The sequence below is a fragment of the Belonocnema kinseyi genome, chromosome 2 (assembly GCF_010883055.1).
Source record: "Belonocnema kinseyi isolate 2016_QV_RU_SX_M_011 chromosome 2, B_treatae_v1, whole genome shotgun sequence".
NCBI lineage: Eukaryota > Metazoa > Arthropoda > Insecta > Hymenoptera > Cynipidae > Belonocnema > Belonocnema kinseyi.
In genome coordinates this window covers 147,052,476-147,071,187 of record NC_046658.1, presented here as the reverse complement: position 1 = coordinate 147,071,187, position 18,712 = coordinate 147,052,476, and the positions used below count along the sequence as shown (strand labels likewise).

At 28.6% G+C, this 18,712-nt stretch overlaps 1 protein-coding gene across 8 annotated transcripts in view; it reads right to left on the bottom strand.

Moving 5' to 3' along the window:
- Window positions 1-876: 876 nt before the first annotated feature.
- LOC117167566 (sodium-driven chloride bicarbonate exchanger) overlaps window positions 877-18,712 on the bottom strand; it is a 103,249-nt gene continuing 85,413 nt past the window's right edge. For 4 of the 8 annotated variants that reach the window (XM_033352595.1, XM_033352593.1, XM_033352596.1 and 1 more), the window contains 6 exons: window positions 15,762-16,151; window positions 15,330-15,437; window positions 10,018-10,152; window positions 7,917-8,092; window positions 1,628-1,751; window positions 1,039-1,134 (listed from right to left, as the gene is read on the bottom strand). In XM_033352595.1, coding sequence (XP_033208486.1) covers window positions 1,063-1,134; window positions 1,628-1,751; window positions 7,917-8,092; window positions 10,018-10,152; window positions 15,330-15,437; window positions 15,762-16,151 — 1,005 coding nt within the window. In that variant the 3' untranslated portion in view covers window positions 1,039-1,062. Of the gene's footprint in view, window positions 1,135-1,555; window positions 1,752-7,916; window positions 8,093-10,017; window positions 10,153-15,329; window positions 15,438-15,761; window positions 16,152-18,712 lie in introns of all 8 variants that reach the window. The other 4 variants (XM_033352599.1, XM_033352592.1, XR_004466412.1 and 1 more) reach the window with 3 other exon arrangements.

The following is an 18,712-nucleotide window of genomic DNA, read 5'->3' as shown; positions in this document are numbered from 1 at the left end:
TAAAAAATGTATAATGTTACGAAATTTTTTTTTCCTCAGTAACTAAAAAAGTAATAATAGCTGCACTTATTCATTATAAAACTCACAATTTATGTTTCTACTGTGTTTCTGAATCGATTAGTGAATACTAAATAAGTGTTAAGTTACTGATTTGTCGATGATATGTCTAATTACTATTTTAATCAGTCAATTTTTCACTGATTCAGATTTCGATAGTATAGTCGTGAATAGTCCATACTAATACGTAATAATATTACACAAACAATTATTTTATGGCGTTTCACATTTGACCGCGAAAAAAATTTTTCTAGATATTTGTGTGTACTTTATGATAAAAAATTTTGTGATTACAGAATTGAGCTATTTTACGCTATAGTTCAATTAACAACATTTTATATAATCGTGTCAATGATGAACCTTTTCCGGTCTAATAATAATTTAATTTAACTTATTTTTATCTAGCTTGTGATTTTATAAAATATGAAATTTATTTTATCTCAATTTCAAAGTTTTCCGTATAGAGCATGCAAGTTACATTTCAAATGTAATGTTTCCAACTTATTTTTTTCCTCTTTAGTAATAAATTTAACTGATATTAAAAGTAGTCTGATATAAAAATGAATAATTATGTAAATTGATACAACTGTTAATTTCTATTCGACAGAATTGGACAAAAATGATTGTCATAAAGTCAGTTTCTATATTTTGAAGATCTTCGAAAGCAAACACTTTCTTAAAGAAGAAAGTAAAATATTAGATTTGATTTATTTTCAAATAAATTTAATTTGCATTCAATTTTATGTTTAAGCCTATTTTATTTTTCTCATAAAGAGCTTTTCTATAGAAAAACTTACTGTGTATTCAAAAATGTTACATAAAAATTAGCGAAAATTTAAAAATGACTAGAAAACCACTGCACAACACCAAAATATATTTTCGTATTTGCTTATGTTTTAACAAATTCATTCTACTATACATAATACCTGCTATTTTCAGAAGAGAGAACTATTGTAAATCTCCCTGCCGATATTTATTTATAATAATTTATTAATCAATTTATTGTTACACGGATGTCTCAGCTGAAGCAGTTCCGTTCATCTTGTAAGGACTATCCTTTGATCGGATCAAGTCGACCTATCAAAAGATAATATTTGTCTTACCTTTATATAATTTCCCGTTTCTTAATAAAAATTTTCATAAACAAAAGCCCATCTTGGACTTTGTCTCGGGAAAAAAATACTTTTGATTAAGAAATATTGTTGGTCTTAGATCACTAGTGACGCCAATTAATGTAAATATGCCAAGAATCGAATTTTCATTGTTGTAACTAAATTTATAAACAAATATTTCAATTCAGAATCTTAAAGTGGCAGATAGGTGTGGAAGAGTACAAAAGTTTTGTAAATTCACAAAATACAAATCGAAAATTACTTTTTGGATCAAAGACCCAAAAGTCCCAAAAACTCTTAGGAGTGAAAAATCGGTTTTTTCGCATTTCTTCAGTATGTGCACCATTTACTGATGCGATTACGATTCAAAAAATTATTCTACTTACAATCATAGAATGTGCGCAATGTGTCGTGTGTGACTTGAGTGTGGAAGAAGTCTTTAGAATTTAGACATTTACGTGCGTCACCTTGATCGAGATTCCACAGTCTTCTTCCTCTTCCTCAGTCATTGTTGTCAACATTGTTGTTTCATCGGCCAATAGAGCATTTTCTTTTTTGGTCGATTTTTTCTGCTTACCGCCTCTGCATTCCCAGAAACAAAATATTATAAACAACAGTTCCTTACAGATTTATAGATTTTAAAAAATTTTTTAGTTTCATTCATTTTTAATGCTATGGAATTGGCCGAACGCAGGCGTTTAGGAAAAACTACCATTCAGGTGTTACCTCTCAATTCCTAGAGCTTTTAATCTATGAAAGAAAATGAAATTCCAGATTGGAATTAGTCTTTTTATCAAATTAAATAAAAGCTTAAGGTCGTATTTAGTAGAGTGTTCATTAGCGACTACAATATGTTTGATAGATTCTTTGACTGCAAGAGAAAAATGTCCTATTTCAAATTTCAAATTTCATCCTAGTAAGCTTAACTTGGCTGCTAAAGTTTTTAAAAATCAGTCGATTTCTTTTTGTAACAATAGACTCAAACCAGGTTCAGCTTAGTTTTTTAAGCGAATTTCCAATGATCATTCCAGAGGAATGATGATCATTCAAATTCCTTGCACTATCTGATGAGATTTGTTGGATTTTTTGAGGACCTAAATTGTCAGCATTAAATCTGTCTCAATGGATTAAAGCTATATAGTAACCTATGCTGAAATTGAACGGCTGGATGAAAGAAGAGCCTACTTAATGATTGAAAATTACTTGTTTTTTATTTGTTTTTTGTGAAGTTATGTGCAAATCAAATGAAAAACAACTAACTTCTGAAAATACAAGCAGGCTGCTGGTGCACCCAATTGCTAAAGTGATTTTTTGGTGTAATCATGGTGCATGCACATTCATTTGTTGATTTTAAACCATCAGTTTAAATGGAAATAGGGCTTGAAAATCTGAGTAATAATTCAGCAAATCCAGCTCTGCATTCAATCACATAAGTTTGGTTTCCTCAAGGTAAGCTTTGTTATATCGAATTTTAATTCTTGTAGATATGTGTTCATTCTAGATAGTGTATAAGCTAAAAAAAGGTCCCAGTCGATCATCAGGCCTGTATTATATATGGGAGGAATCGTTTCCCAAAGCAGTAGGCTTTACAGATTTAGAAATTTAGTATCCATAATCCAATTTCAATCTAATAGCCTTGTAAGTGTTGGCTGGTCTTTTTTGGTCTGCGCCCGAATTGCTTTTGGAAAGGAATTCTATGACATTGTGTCACCATTTAGAATCAACTTTCCAGATGATTTCGTCAAGGATAAACCCATAATTATTAATTGCCTTAAACAATTCCAACTCGCGTTTAACCAAGAATAATCTGGGATTTTAATACAATGATTGATTTCTAGAGAATAAGATGCACGTAATTTTCCATTTAGAAAATCTAAATCCACTCTTCTCAGCCGAATCTTGCAAATTGTTAAGACAGTTTTGAATGAGTTCCTGTGCTGTTTGTCATTTTCTTTCGCTACAGAACATTATTACATAGCAAGCGAAAAGAATTTTTGTATAGGTTTTTATTTGCTGATCGGAACATCAGTAAATGTAACAAACTCTTACTTGTATGAATCTTTTAAAGATAAAATTTGTCATGAAGTTGATCATTGAGTCATCTACACTATAGTCAATTAAGGTTTATAGAATGCGGTATTTCCAGACAGCTTCGTTGTTGTCTGGAAGCAATTTAATGCACATTAAGGAACTTTTTTCCAAAACCCATTTACGTCTTTGTGTTCATTCTTTTCTGGTTTGACAGTTAGGATAATAATTAAGGATTCTCTTTTATCTGGAAAAATTTTACGGATCCAAATAAAGCTGAACATATCGAGATAATGAGAGGTATTTGAGAAGTACATTCGGTAATTTTTGGGATCCAAGGCTAGAATTTCTATATTCTTCATGTGCGGATGTAGGTTCAGATAAAAGAACTGAAATATTAACAGTGTACTTTTTATTTTTACCTGCTTGGGAGGCATCTTTGAAAATGGACGAAAAGTTTCTAATATGTGCCCAAAATTAATCTGAGATTTGGTTTTTGGACACACATTATGGAAGGTGAATCTAAGATCTAACACTTTTAGGTCCCATAGAATAGATTTCATAGCCATTGAAAAAATGTCATTGTCATTTTTTGTTATCTTTCGAGATTGGTAGAGAATCTTTATCAGAACTGATGTTATTGTCCTCTACCATAGATGTTCGAAGTTTTTCACAATTTTTGTGCTCCTGATTTTCGCTAATTGCACTATTAAACTATGATGCAATTTCCTTGAAATTTTCATTAGGTTTGGGTAAAACACCTGAATAGAAGATTTTGCTGAACTTCTTCATTTGGCTAATCCCCTAGATTTTTAGCCAAGTCGTAGTTTTCAATCCATTTCTGAATTCTCTTTTTAAATTTAACCTGTTTACATTTTTAAGAGAACAATAACAGCTGATTTTAAAAACAAAGTGTCACTAATTTGTTATTTGAGTTAAAGAATGACAAAATAAAATAATTTTTTATATCTGTACTACCTACTTTGTTCTGTTTATTGGTACTTTTTTAAATGAAACAAATTAGTTCATTTACAAATTAATAGATAAAACTTTCACAATAATTGATATTTTTATAAACCATTTTTTTTATAAGGTTAATTCATTGCGCATTTTTGAACACAGAAAATTTCACTATTTAGTAGATTTACTTCTTTCCTTCACTAAAGAAGAGCACAAGAATAAAACATGTTTCGTATTTTAACAACAATTATGATTTTTGTAAACAATTCATTTGCCAGGTCACTAATATCTTATTCTTAAGAATACAATGCGTTTTATTCAGCATTGTTTCCTTTTATCCTAAAAATAATATCAGAATAAACGAGTTTACATTAAAAGGCAATTTTTATTTTGATAAACAATAATTTCTTTTTAATTCACGCACATCAAATTTTTGAACAAAGAACAATTTCTTAGCCCAAAAATTCGCCTTTTCAGGTTGATAATTACACTTATAAGTTTAAAGTTGTACTAATTTGTTAAAAATTATTGTTCCAAATTCATCGTTTAAGTTGAAAGATCTTTCCTTACAATTTAAAATTCTTGTTTCTGGTATGAAAATTTAACAAATTGGCTCAATTGATTTCTGGAAACAAAAATCTTTCTTTGTGGAAAATTCAACTCCTTCGTCCAAAATTTATCCTTTGGTTTCAAATTTAAGATATTTATCAAAAACTCCTCTTTTTTAGTTAAACGTTGGAATGTTTTCTTAAAAAAGGTGTATTTAGTCAAAATAAACGCATTTTTTTTTGTTGAAAATTAACAATATTGGTTGAAAATTTAGAGATCCCATTATTGTTTACAAAAAATATATTATTTACTTGAAAAATGCAACAGCGTTTAATAAAAATTTTGTATTGATTTCAAACAAAAATTTTTCTTATTGGAAATTTAGTTTTTGAACTGAAAATGAAAGTATCCTATTTTTGGTCGGAAATTCATCAATATGTGAGTTTTATTCAATAATTTGTTAACAAGAATTACAGAACATGAAAAATTTAATACAAAATTAAAAATCTCTTTGGCGAAGAGTATATTTAAACATTCTATGTGTCCTTGAGAATACATCAATAAACAAAGAAAAATAAGTAGAATGAATAAAAGCAATTATTGTTTTTTATTATTCATTAACTAAAATAACAAATAAGTGTAATTCTTTTTGAAACTTTATCAAAAAGAAAAACTTTTTAATCGGGTTTAACCTTGCATGTAAACAATTTTTTTTTTCTTACTGTACATTATTAATATAAAATCTTCAATCTCACTTTTATGGAAAATAATAATTTTATATTACTTGTTTCACTTTTTCTACAAGAATTTAAGACACAATGTGCCAATCACAGTAAATTGCAATAAGTTAATTAAAAGAGGTTTTTATCTTTAAAAAATGCAAAAACAAGAAAAATTGTAATTTTCTTTCAAAATGAGTTTAACATTTTTCATTGAATTATTTACAATCATAAGAAGGGTATAATTTGCCATTAGGGTGGTGGAATATTTAATAACATTGGTTCAATAATTTTTAATTATTTCAACAAATGAAATTTGCTAAAATAATTGTTTTGTCAAAATTCATTGTTTTCCCTAAAAATTATTACTATTGTTCTTGTGGAACATTCATTAACATTAGTTTATTAATTTCCAATTATTTGAAAAAATGAAATTTGTTTAATAAATTTCGATTCTAATTTTTTTTTAATAATAATTGTTACTACCGGTTTACTGGAATGTTTATCAGTAATAATTAATTACTGATTCAAAATTAATTTAATCATTATTAATTTATCAGTAATATTTAGGTAATAATTTTTATTTAAAAAATTCAAAAAATAAAATTATTCAAACAATGTTGCTACATATTTTACTTAAAAAATATTAATAATTTTTAATAAAAAAAATATTTAAACAAATGCCCAATGTTAAAAGAATTCACAATAATAAACTAATGTTAATAAATATTCCACTAAACCAATAGCAATAATTTGTTGGGAAAATAAAAAATTTTCTAAAAAAGAATGGTTTAAACAAATTCCATCTTTTTAAATAATTTAAAATTAATTAAACAATGATAACAAATATTTCAAGAGACCAAAAAATTATAATTTTAAATTAAAAAAAAGAATAAAAATTATTACTATTAGGCGAATGGAATATTTATTAACATTGGTTCATAATTTTTTATTATTTAAACCAATGGTTTAAATTGAAATTGTTTAAATACATTTTTTATTAAAAATTATTGATATTTCTTCAGTGGAATATTAATTAACATTCTTCAATTAATTATTTCCTTTTAATAACAAATTATTACTTAAATATTACTGATTAATTAATTGTTATTAAATTAATTATTAATCAGTAATTAATCATTACTGATAAATATTTCACTAGACTCCCAGTAATAATTTTTATTTTTAAACAATCAAAACAAAATTATTTAAAAAAATTCTATTTGTTTAAATAATTGGAGATGAATGAAATAATGTTGATCAATATTCTACTAGACCTGGGATCTCCAAAGGTAGGTCCTGTATCTACTAGCAATCTCAGGCCAATATATCGGATCTACTCAGTTTTAACCCACAACTGTTAATACCAATGCAAAAAATTTTCCCCTTCAGTTGCGAAACCTTTTTTCAAAACTTTTCCATTAAAAATTAAAAATTACTTTTCACCTTAAAAGTTTTTTCGAATATTTCAAATTTAAAGGCTTATAATTTACAAAATTTACATTTTGAGAAGCAAAAATGACGCAAACCTAATTTTCCATCATAGGAAAATTTATGGCATCAATTTTAATTTTTTTTAAATGTAATGAAAATTCTACAACTTAAGCAGTTTTGACTTTGAAACATTCAATGTTTCAACATTTCAATTCCTTTGAATTTTAAGTAATCAATGTTTAAAGTTTTTAATTTTTTTTCTATTTTCGAAATTTTATTCTAGAATAATTTTATTTACAGATTCTCAATTTGAAAAAAACTGTTAAATTTTGAACTCCTTGAATTTATTTTTGACCACTTATTTTTATTGTTATCAGTATTTTTTTATTATTAAGTATTATTAATGTCGAAAACATTTATTTGTGAACAATTATCGACAATTACTTAGTTCAAATACTTTAAATAAAATACTTTCTAATTCAAGCTCTTTCAACTTATACCAGAAAAAGGGTTTCTCCGAGCCATTGCAACTGGGATTTTTTTTTAAAGAAGTCATAAATTTCCTCTCAGTTTCCTGTCGAGAAAAATTGGCAGATCTTGAAAAAGGCCGAGCGATCCTCGGTCATGCTGCACCTGTGAATTGTGGAGACCCCTGCAGTAGACCAATATTAATCATTTTTAGGGAAAAAACTAATTTTCAAACAAAAAATTTAAATAAATTCTATTTGTTTAAACAATTGATAATATGTGAATCAATGTTATTAAACATTTCACTAAACGAATAGTAATAATTTTGAGGGGAAAAATACTTCCCCGTCAAATTTGTTCAAACTCTAAAAAATTATTCCAAAAAGTCAAAAAATTAATTTTTTCCCATGCATTTTACATGGGAAACTTCAAGTCAAAACGGGCACCTGTTAAAATCGGAAAACAAATTAGGGAATTTCTTTTTTCCAATTTTATAGAAAGAGGACATCTACTGAATTTAAAGAAAGACATTGTTTTCTTTTCTTTGTTAAAAAAAATAACATTCTACTTCGTATATGCTTAAACATACTTTATAACTTCCTGTTGCTTATTCTTCTCATTACTGTTAACTTGCTGCCAAATTCCACTCTTGTTCACCTCTTCGCTGATATTAATGCTAGTGAGCGGTATCTTCATAATGTTTCCATTAGCTAATGGTATCTGCAGATTCCCCGATGTTTCGTAATCAAGATTTTCATTCAGATCCTATAATCAATTAAGGACATTTTCTAATGAAATTAATTCCTCTAAAAACAAATAAAAGTCTAAATTACATAAATAAAGAGGCCATGCATAGTACGATCCTAATTTGCAAAATTCAATGCCGGTAGCGAACTTTTCAAAACGTACCGATGCTTATCTGGTAATACCTTTAGAACTTGAATAATACATAGCCTAAGTCTCCAGACGATAGAAATTGTTGTAAGGCCATGTGACGAGAGGGTCACGTGACCAAACCTGGTCTTCCATTTTTCTTTCCCAACTTACGTCTAAAGGAAATGGAAGTTTTCTTTCCCAACTTACGTCCACGCGGAATGAGATGTTGTGTTAAAAATTTGGCACGATAAATAGAAGGCATGCAAGAATTGGCCTCTGGTTCTAAATAATTAGAATAGTGAAAAAAGTTTTTTTTTTAATTTCTATTTTGGAGAACATTATTATTTTATAATAACATTATTATTGGTCTGGCATACGTATCAGTCTGGAATCAGCTGTGTCAAAGCAGCGCTAGCGCAGCGAGTAGACAGCTTCGAACTTCTAGGGGTCTGTAGGTAAAACAGATTGCATGATTACCATCAGAGAAAGTTAAAAGTCAAACTTCTGCTGTAAAACCTAAATGTGTCCGTTGATAATCATTATTTGCATAAATAAACTTTTTTCTTCCTCCAACTCTTTGCAAGGCCACAAACGATCCTTTAATATTTATTAACATTTTCTGAAAAAAATTTCCGCGTTATTTGAACTTTTATTTTTCAATATGGGTGAAAAAATATTGATCTTAGGGCTGTCTTGATCAGCTGTTACACTCATCACATGGCCTTAAGCTTACTGGTAGAAGAAATAACACACTGAGTAGGAAGGAGAGGCGCTTAACTGATATTTGGAAAAAGTAACACCAAAAAAATATTTTTTTAGTGGTACAACAGTGTATTTACACAAAATAATATGGGTATGTAGGCTGCAGGTGTGTGCTTTTGTCATGAATGTCTAAGTGCATATAATATACTGATATGCGACAGATTGGCTATCCTAATTATTCAGAAACCAACCAATCGCAGCGCGTAAACAAACTGAGTTTAGTACACATTGGAGAATTTTGAATTTTGAGGAAAACTCACTCACTAATAAACTGGTCAAAAAGTACAAGAGTATAAAAGGAATCGCATTCAAAAAGTTAATGCTTGGTACCCTTCTTCAAAATGTTTCTAGCTTTGTTACACAATTTTGATACAACACGAAAGTGCCAGGTAAAATTCCTTGAGAGTACTTCGGTCAAGTTGTAAAACTGGATCACTTTGAAATTCATTTCTTCACCGACAGTCGAAATATTTACAAGGAAATTTAAACTACAATAGTCGTGAGCACTCTTGATTTGTTTCCTCACAAATCGTTTATATTTAATACTGAAAAAGACAGTTACACTCAGAAAAAATGTTGATACAAATTTGTTTGCTCCAAAGAAATGGTGTTTTCTTTGAATGAATTTTGTTTTATTTTAAACTAATTTTCTTCATTGTGCAAACATCAGTTTAAAAGAAATATTTCTCTGAGTGCATCCTTCCGAGTATAAAGTGTACATTATTGGTTCCCTACAATTTATTTTTCTATAAATTCCCTAGATTCATTATTTAACAGACTAACATGTCTTCTAAAATATTGAGGCTTTCCATGCCTGATAATCGACGTTTTGTTGGTTTAAAAAATCTGGTTCGTTTCGAAAATCTATATTATTGCTATTGTTGATATTAAAACTAAGTGTTGAACGGATGATTTGAATTTTAAATGTATAAATCAGACGAATCCTTGGTGGTGAGAGCAATTGTGACCACAGGACAATTTGCCCTGGGATCACTGCTCGAGTGCTATTTATGGCAGGAGATTGCTCTCAAAATTCGGATTGCCGTGCTAACCTCTCCGCTTTCCAGTTGGCGGAGATCTTCGGCACTTTTTTTACTTGTCTCTGGCATAACATCATCCAAAATTTTTAATTCGCGTTGAGTAAACAACAAATCCAAACCTTTTCTTATAGCAATCATTACAACGAGCTGCAAAAACATTAGAAAAATTAGATTAATCAAAGTCAGAGTAAATCAAAATGTCGTATCATTTTTTTTATTTTACGAGGGGTGTTCAAAAAGTAAGTTTCCCTAGTCTGCCGTTTTGCCCCAGCGCCATCTAGCGATCTGGGACCGAACATGATTTTAGTTTAGAATATACCGATAATAAATTCGCTTTTTAACTGTAAAAGGGCTGAATAGCAACAAGATTCACACTGACAAATATCGATTTCAGGAGGCACTGAATCCAAAATTCTGTCAATTGTAAAGCGCCTATCCTCCAAAATGATTTTTTCGACTGCTGCGACTGCGTTGTCTGTAATGGCGGTTTTTGCTCTGTCTGCACGCTGCTCATCATAAACTTCTCCGCGTCCCTCGAAAAAATATGTACGCCACCGACGCACCATTTTCACACTCATGCATTTGTCACCATAAATATGAACTGATTCAGTGTGAATGTCGTTGCCATTAAGCCGTTTTGTAGTTAAAAAGCGAATAACTGCACGCAACTTACAAGTGGAGACGTTTTTCACAGGTAGCTCCATGGTTTCAGAGCGGGTAGTAATGAAAAAAAATTTTTCGGCAGCTAAGACCAGTTCCGCTCTTATCAGTATATCCTAAACTGAAACTATGTTCGGTCCCAGCTCGCTAGATGGTGCTGGGGCAAAACAGCAGACCAGGGAAACTTAATTTTTGAACACCCCTCGTACAATCAAAAAACATTTACAAAAACCTAAAAATGTTTATATATTGATCAAACACATTTTCCGAGACAAAATAAATTGAAAAGGGTGTTGAATAAATTTAAAGAGGTTGGGTTTTAAATGTTTTTTGATTGTCATTAAAAAAATAAAAGATACTACGTTTATTTTTTTGATTTGAATATAATTAGGGGCGTACTTAAATTACGTAATTTTTGTTTTCAGAATTTTTTTTCTATTGCTAATAAAATAAAGCCAAAAAATTCACTTTTAAAATCCCCTGACCTTTCCTTGTCTAATTTTTTATTTTCGTTGATCATAAACGTTCAAATATTGTTCTTTTAATTTTTTAATAATTTTAACATAGAATCTCGATTTTTGAAAGAAAATTGGTAAATGTGTATTTTCTGAACTACATTAAAATAAATAAAAAACTACAACACTTTTCTCACACATTTTTCTCTGTCTCGTGATGTTATGTTAAGAATAGGATTATGGTTTTCATGTAATTTTTTGTGGATAAAGCAAAATATCCCAAAGGTCTTCTTTTAGATTTTTACGTATCTCACGTTTTTTGGCATAATATTGGAGTTTTCTGCATATTACTTACAATAAATAAAAACAAAATTACGAGCTCTATTGGAAAACGGTCAAGACATTTCGTAAGATCTTTCAAGATCTTTCAAAACCTTTCAAGAGTTTTTTCAAATTTTGCGTCGTTTGATAATAAATTATTACAAATTTATATCGATTTCTTGGGTTAATAACTTTTCTATAAATTTATTTTCGTACGTTTTGTTGTTTATCAACAAATGTTTCATTTTTATTTTTAATGGCATTTTTATGATTAAACCCAAAACTACGTGTCCTATCAAAAAGTGATTTTTATCAAATTTTTAGCTCTTTTTCGGATAAAGAATGTTTCTTAAATCATTTTTTTTCGTAACTTGTGTCGTTTTTCCACAATTTTTTTATTTATTTCTCATTTTCAATGTTATTTTTCACGAATAAAACTAGAAGTTCACGCCCTATCAAAAAGTGATAATCAACGAATTTGTAGACCTTTTTTTTTATCACAATTTTTGTTGATTCGTCTTTTTTCTTATCCTGTATAGTTTGAGCACAAAATGGATTTTTTTTATATTTCATTACTTTTGTGCAATTAAAATTTGAATTTTCGATTTTTTAAGAAAATTCCAACATTTGTTAAGATGATCTTATAGGACTTTTAAAAATAAATGTTTTTCTTATCTTGACTTTTTCATATCGTAGGTTATTTGGCCTAAAATTTTGATTTTGGATTGATTTTAAAAATTTTGAAAATTCTATGACTTTGAGAATTTTCTTTTTGTCAAAAGAAGTCATTAGGATACATTGTTCACCTTTTTTAATACTATAAATATCCGCACATAAAATTATTAAATTCAGTAAAAATGGTCTTAAAAATTCTCGAAATACGCTCACTTTTTGAATTTTAATGAAAAATTGCTGGTTAACGAATTATTCCTTTCTTTTATGATCTAAAAACAGGCTGCCAAAGATCGATTTGATCCGTTAATTTTTTCGAGAGTTATCGTGTTTACGGAAGGCCGACCGGACGGACAGACAGCCAAACAGACGCCATCGAAAAAACTTGATTTTCGGATTCAGTGGGTCTCGAAACGTAGATATCCGTTAAAAAACTGTGATGTCAAATTTGAATTTTTAACAACAAAAAAAGTGTCTTAAGTAAAAATTTTAATTTAAAATTCAAAAAGACGAATTTTTTCAACCAAAAAGGATGAATTTTTAACAAAATAGTTTAATTTTTTACCAAGCAGTCGCATTTTTATCCATGAACAAAATGGTTGAACACTCAAGGAAAGAAGATTAATTTTTAACCTAAAGTGTCATTTTCATTAAAAAAATTACATTTCTGCTGAACCAGCTGATTTTTTAATTAAACGAGATCAATTTTAAAGAAAAAAAGAGTTAAGTTTTCAGTTTAAAAAGATTTTAGTTGACTTTTCATTATCTAAGTATGAATTTTTAAACCAGAAATCAGTTTTTTCAAAAGAAATGGAACTTTTAATCCAAAAAGAAAACTAATTTTGAACTAAAAAGATGTTTTTGTTGAAAAAATTCAACTGTTTCGAAGAGAATTCAACAGTTTTGATTAAAAGTCATCCTTTTTGGTTAAAAATTCGTTTTTTTTGGGGTTTTTTAAAATAAAAATTCCATTTTTTTCGTATAAACTTATTTCTGGTTTAAAAATTCATGTTTCGATAGTGAAAATTCAAGTAAAATCTTTTTAAATAGAAAACGCAATGTTTTTTTCAAAATTTATCTTTTTGATTCAAAAAATCATCTGGGTTAGCAGAAATGTAATTTTTTTATCAAAATGTCACCTTTTGGTTAAAAATTAATCTTCTTTGCTTGAGTGTTCAACTATTTTTGTTTGAAAGATTGTGTTTAATCCGTCGCCTATTCTAAGATTGATCTTTTTCAGTTGAAGATTCTCTTTTGTGGGGTTAAAAAAATTTTTGGGGTTTGAAATTTCATTTTTGTTCAATTTTTATTTAACAAACGTGTTGGAAAAGTTGAATTGCCGTTCGAAAAAGATTTCAGTTTACTTTTAAAATTTGAAATATGAATTTTTCAAAAAAAAAAAGTTTCTAAGTAAAAATTACATGTTTAGTCCAAAAAGACGAATTTTTGCAACCAAAAAGGATGAATTTTTAACAAAATAGTTTAATTCTTTACTGAATAGTTGCATTTTTACCCATGAAAGATAAAATTTGTACTAAAACAAAGGAAGTTTGAATGAAACACCGACAAATTTTCATTTTAAAGTTGAATTTTCAATCAAATAGTTTCACTTTTATCCACGAAAGATGCAATTTCTCTTAAAACAGATGACTGTTTAATTAAAAAAAAAACTAATTTCCAACAAATAGTCGAATTTTCATCCAGAAAAGATTTAAGTTCTCTTTTTTACCCTAAAATAATAAATTTAAACAAAAAGTAAGTTTCCTGCAGAACAATCAAATTTTCAACAAAGTATTAGAATTTTCAACCAAAAAGTATAACTTTTGAACAAAATTGTCGCATTTTATTGAAGGAAGATAACATTTTTTCCAAAACATGTGAAATTGGAAATAAAAACATTGGAAAAATAGTTAAATTTTGATCCAAAGAAGATTCCTGTTCACAATAAGTTAATTTTTATTAAATAGTCGATTTTTAAACCAAAAATAATAAGCTTTTAACAACTTCATTACATTTTTAACCAGACAGTTGCATTTTTTTCAAGAAAAATAAACATTCTAGTATGGCAGGTGAATTTTTAATTCAAAAAGACAAATATTCAAAAAAATATTTGAAATTTCCAAAAAAAATTTTGAATTGGCTTTTCAACACAAAAATACGAATTTTAAAGAAAAACAAAATTTCTAGGAAATAGTTGAATTATCAACAAAATAGTTTCATTCTTATCCGAGGACGATGTAATATATCTAATAAAAAGATAAAATTTTGAATCAAAAAGACACATTTTTAGAAAAAATATTCTCCATCCAAAATAAATTTCAGTTGACTTATCAACAACAAAATATAAATTTTAAACAAAACGTAAATGTTCTACGGCAATAGTTGATTCTCCAACCCAAAAAGACGAACTTTGACTAAACACTTGAATTTGCTAATAGAAAGGATGTCTATTTGAGAATTTTTCTAAATTTTCAACTAAATAATAAAATTTATGACTAAAAAGATAATCAAAATTAAAGAAATTTAAATTAGATTAAAATCCAAATTAAAAATCCTATTTAACGTCCAATATCCAAATTGATACAAACTTCTGTTAAAAATAATAAAGAATCCAATGACCAAATTTGGACCACAACCAACAAACAAAACCAAAAAAACAGAAAAGAAAAAACTCCTATTGTAATCCGAAAAAAAAATTTAAAAAAAAATAATTTTCGGGTAAAAATAAAAAAGAGGAAAGAAAAATGAGAAGCCAACCACATTCCCTTCCTTCCTTCTCCTTTCTTTTGTCTTCTTTATTTTTATAACCGCCAAGTTATAATGTAATAACATTCAAAATAAAAATTTAAAAAAAATAAAAATTGCATTATCAGCGTTTCGGTAGTGGTATCAAGGCAAGAAAAATGTAATAAGTAAAGAATGATAGCACTAAAAAAAAGTGCTCTCTCTTTGCTACCTGATAATCGAATTTTTATTTTATTTTTTTTTTTGTTGCTTTCTTTTGTTCGTTCTGGTCCAAATTTGTTGGTTGGATTCTTGTTTTTTTTAATGAAAAAGCTAATCTTCAAGTGAAAGTCTTTGCCAATTTTCAAAAATTACGTACATGAGTGAAGGACCCCCTCCCCCTTTCTTAACGAAATGCCTTGACCCCCCCCCCTCCAATTAAGCTGTTACGTAATTTAAATACGGTCCCCAAGTGGTTTACGAATTACACACCATTAACGGAAATAGGATTGATGTACTGTGGAATGACTTAATGATCCACAAACAGGATAGGCAAGCCAGTTGTATGAATGTGAACATATGCACCCTCTTCAGTGGAACCTAAGGAATTGTTTACATTTTAAATTATTTTGTATGACAATTTCTGTAAATATTTCAGGGTGGGCAAAAAAATTATTTTATCTCAAATTACACTCCTATAAAGTGTTCCTTTTGGTGTCGAATGGCCCCTGATGTTAGGTAGGATACAAAAAATATTTAGGAATCCTCCAGGTCGACTTTTTTCCTCAGGGGTCATTTTGATGCCAAAAGCATCATTAGGGGTGAAACTTAAGTGATAAAGTATTTGTTAGAGCTACATCTTGCACTTTTCTTGCTTTTCTTGCAAAATAAATTTGTGATAGAAAGGCCAAGTCCATTGCTCACCTGTCGAAGGAACATGTAGTCTGGTTGATACTTAAGAGGCATCAGCATTATGAGAATTCTATCAAAGAACTGGAGACCTTTTAGAGATGATACGCCCATGTACAAAAACACCCCAAATAATACTGGCATCGGAATTCTTCTGAGAATTGGAGTTAGCAACACAGAGCATCCGATCATTAAAAATATCAAAATGTGAGTAACTCTCTGTTCACGCACTCCCAAAAACTGGGGCTTTTCACCAGGGGCTGCACATTCAGATTCCAGTTTTAATGAATTTACGTGATTAATGGAAAGTACTGTCGCGGCTACAAACCAAGGTAATCCCATCACGGTACATATTTGTATAAGAATGGCAAGTACAAAAAGATCCAAATGGTAACCGCATCCTTTCTGAAAAATAATTTATTTGTTAAATTTTATGGAGAAAAAACATTTCTGTGTTGAAATGTTGTCACAGGCTTATACTGCCCAACATGTCGAAGGCATTTTTGTTCAGAGTTGGATTTTTTTTATTTGATCATTTTGCACGGGACTGTCCCGGTATATATCATCAGTCACGGACGCATTTTTATAATGCAATCAACTGATCTGATGAGAGCAGTCTGCCCAGACATATTGAACAAAGCCTGGTTTTACCCCATCATTGACGGACAGGGTTACAGTCAAGTACACAATGGGGGGACCTACAGCTTAAGGTGGGTTCCGAACCACCAGAACCTCGGTAAAGGTACATTGAAAAATTTCCAGATGTCGTTGGTGATAGTGATGCATATCGAGAATTTTCAAAGTTTTTGTAAATATGACTAAACAAGAACGCCTATTTAGGTTCGACCGATTTAATCCTTCCAAGAACTGCTAGTCCACGCAGTTTTATAGCCGTGTGAGAGTGTGTGCCAGCGCCAAGAATGGGTCGCCACCAGTTTACAATAGACTGCTTACGTTCACGGAGACTGATTTAGTCTCAAGGTCAGTGCGAGGCAACACCCAGAACTGTTCTTATATAGGCGTTCTACTATAATTCAGGTTAAAACTTTCAACATGATACTTATCAAAATGACATGCAATCGGACTTGTACTATGTGAAAATTAAACATAAATAATAATTAATAAATAACCAGTAAATCCGCAAAAATTTCGGATAGACTTAAAAGATTTCACAAAGATTTTGTAAAGATTGCAATAATTTTTCAAAGATTTCATAAAGATTTTAAATATATTTTAAAGAGATTTTAGATAGATTAAAAAGATTTCACAAATTTCGGATATATTGAGAAGACTCCACAAAAACTGTAATAATTTTTCAAGGATTTCAAAAGATTTCAATAATTTCGCGAATATTACCAAATATTTCAAAAATATTTCACATTTTTCGCAAAGATTTTTTAATATTTCGAAAATATTTCAATGATTTCCCAAAGCTTTAAAAGATTTCAGATAGATATCCAAGATTTTACGAAGATTTCAGACGTATTTCACAAAGATTTCACAAAGATTTCAGTAATTCCGCAAATATTTCACAAAGTCTTCAAATAATTCACAATGAGTTTATGTAGATTTCAAAGATTGAACCAAGATTTTAATGATTTCCTAATGATTGCACAAAGATATTAAAGAATTGGGATAGATTTAAGAGACATCAGAAAGCATAAAAGATGATAAAAGATATTTTAAAAAGTTTTCTATCATAAAATGAAGATTTCAAATATTTCGAATAGATTAAAAAGACTTCACAAAGACTTCAATCATTTCTCAAAGAATTTAAAAAAGATTTCACGAAAGGTTTCAGATAAATTTCAAAGATTGTACAAAGATTTCGAAAATATTCATGAGACTGAACAGAGTTCACTCACTGGAACAAGATTTTCAATAATTTGAAAAATATTACCGAATATTTCCAAAATATTTCACATCTTTCACAAATATTTTTAAATAGTTCAAAAAGATTTCAATGATTTCCCAAATTTTTCAAAGATTTCAGGCCGATTTCACATAGATTTCAATAATTTTCCAAAGATTTCGCAAAGAGTTCAAATAATTAGCAAAAATTTTAGATTAATTTGAAAAACTGGACAAAGATTTCAATAATTTCTCAAATATTTTAGATAAATTTTAAAAATTGAACAAAGATTTCAATAATTTCTTAAATATTTCAAATTGATTTCCAAGATTTCACAAAGTTTTTTTATTATTTCACAAAGATTTCAGATATATTTCACAACGATTTTACAAAGATTTTAATGATTTCCTAAAGATTTCACAAAAGGTTGAAATAATAAGCAAAGATTTTAGATAAATTTCAAAGATTGAACAAAGATTTCAAGTATTTCCTATTGATTCCACAAAGATTTCAAAGATTTCGGATAGATTTTAGAAACATTAAAAACCCTTCAATTATGTCTTAAAAATTTCACAAAGATTTCAATAATTTCACAAATATTATCGAATATTTTAAAAATATTTTAAATAGTTCGCAAAGATATTTAAATAATTTACAAAAGATTTCAGAGAGATTTCAAATGATTTTATGATAATTTATCCACGATTTCAAAGACTTCGAAAATATTTAAAAGACATCACAAGTACTTCAGTCATTTCTGAAAGATTTTATTAATTTTACAAATATCACTTAATATTTCAAAAATGTGTCAAATATTTCGCGAAGATTTTTTAATAATTTACAAAGATTTCATATATATTACAAAGATTGAACAAAGATTTCAATCATTTTCTAATGATTTAACAACGAATTTAAAAAATTTCCTGAAAGCTAAGAGTAACTCGAGACAATTGATGAAAGGTCGATAATAACTAGCAGCAATTTCCGAGAGTTCGACAGGAAACTAGTAGTTCTTGTTTCCGCACAATCTTTTATTTAATTTTATTGACTAACCGTTGGTGGGGTTTAGGTGTGTTATATGTGTAAATAAATGTCAGGTTGAATCAAATCAAAG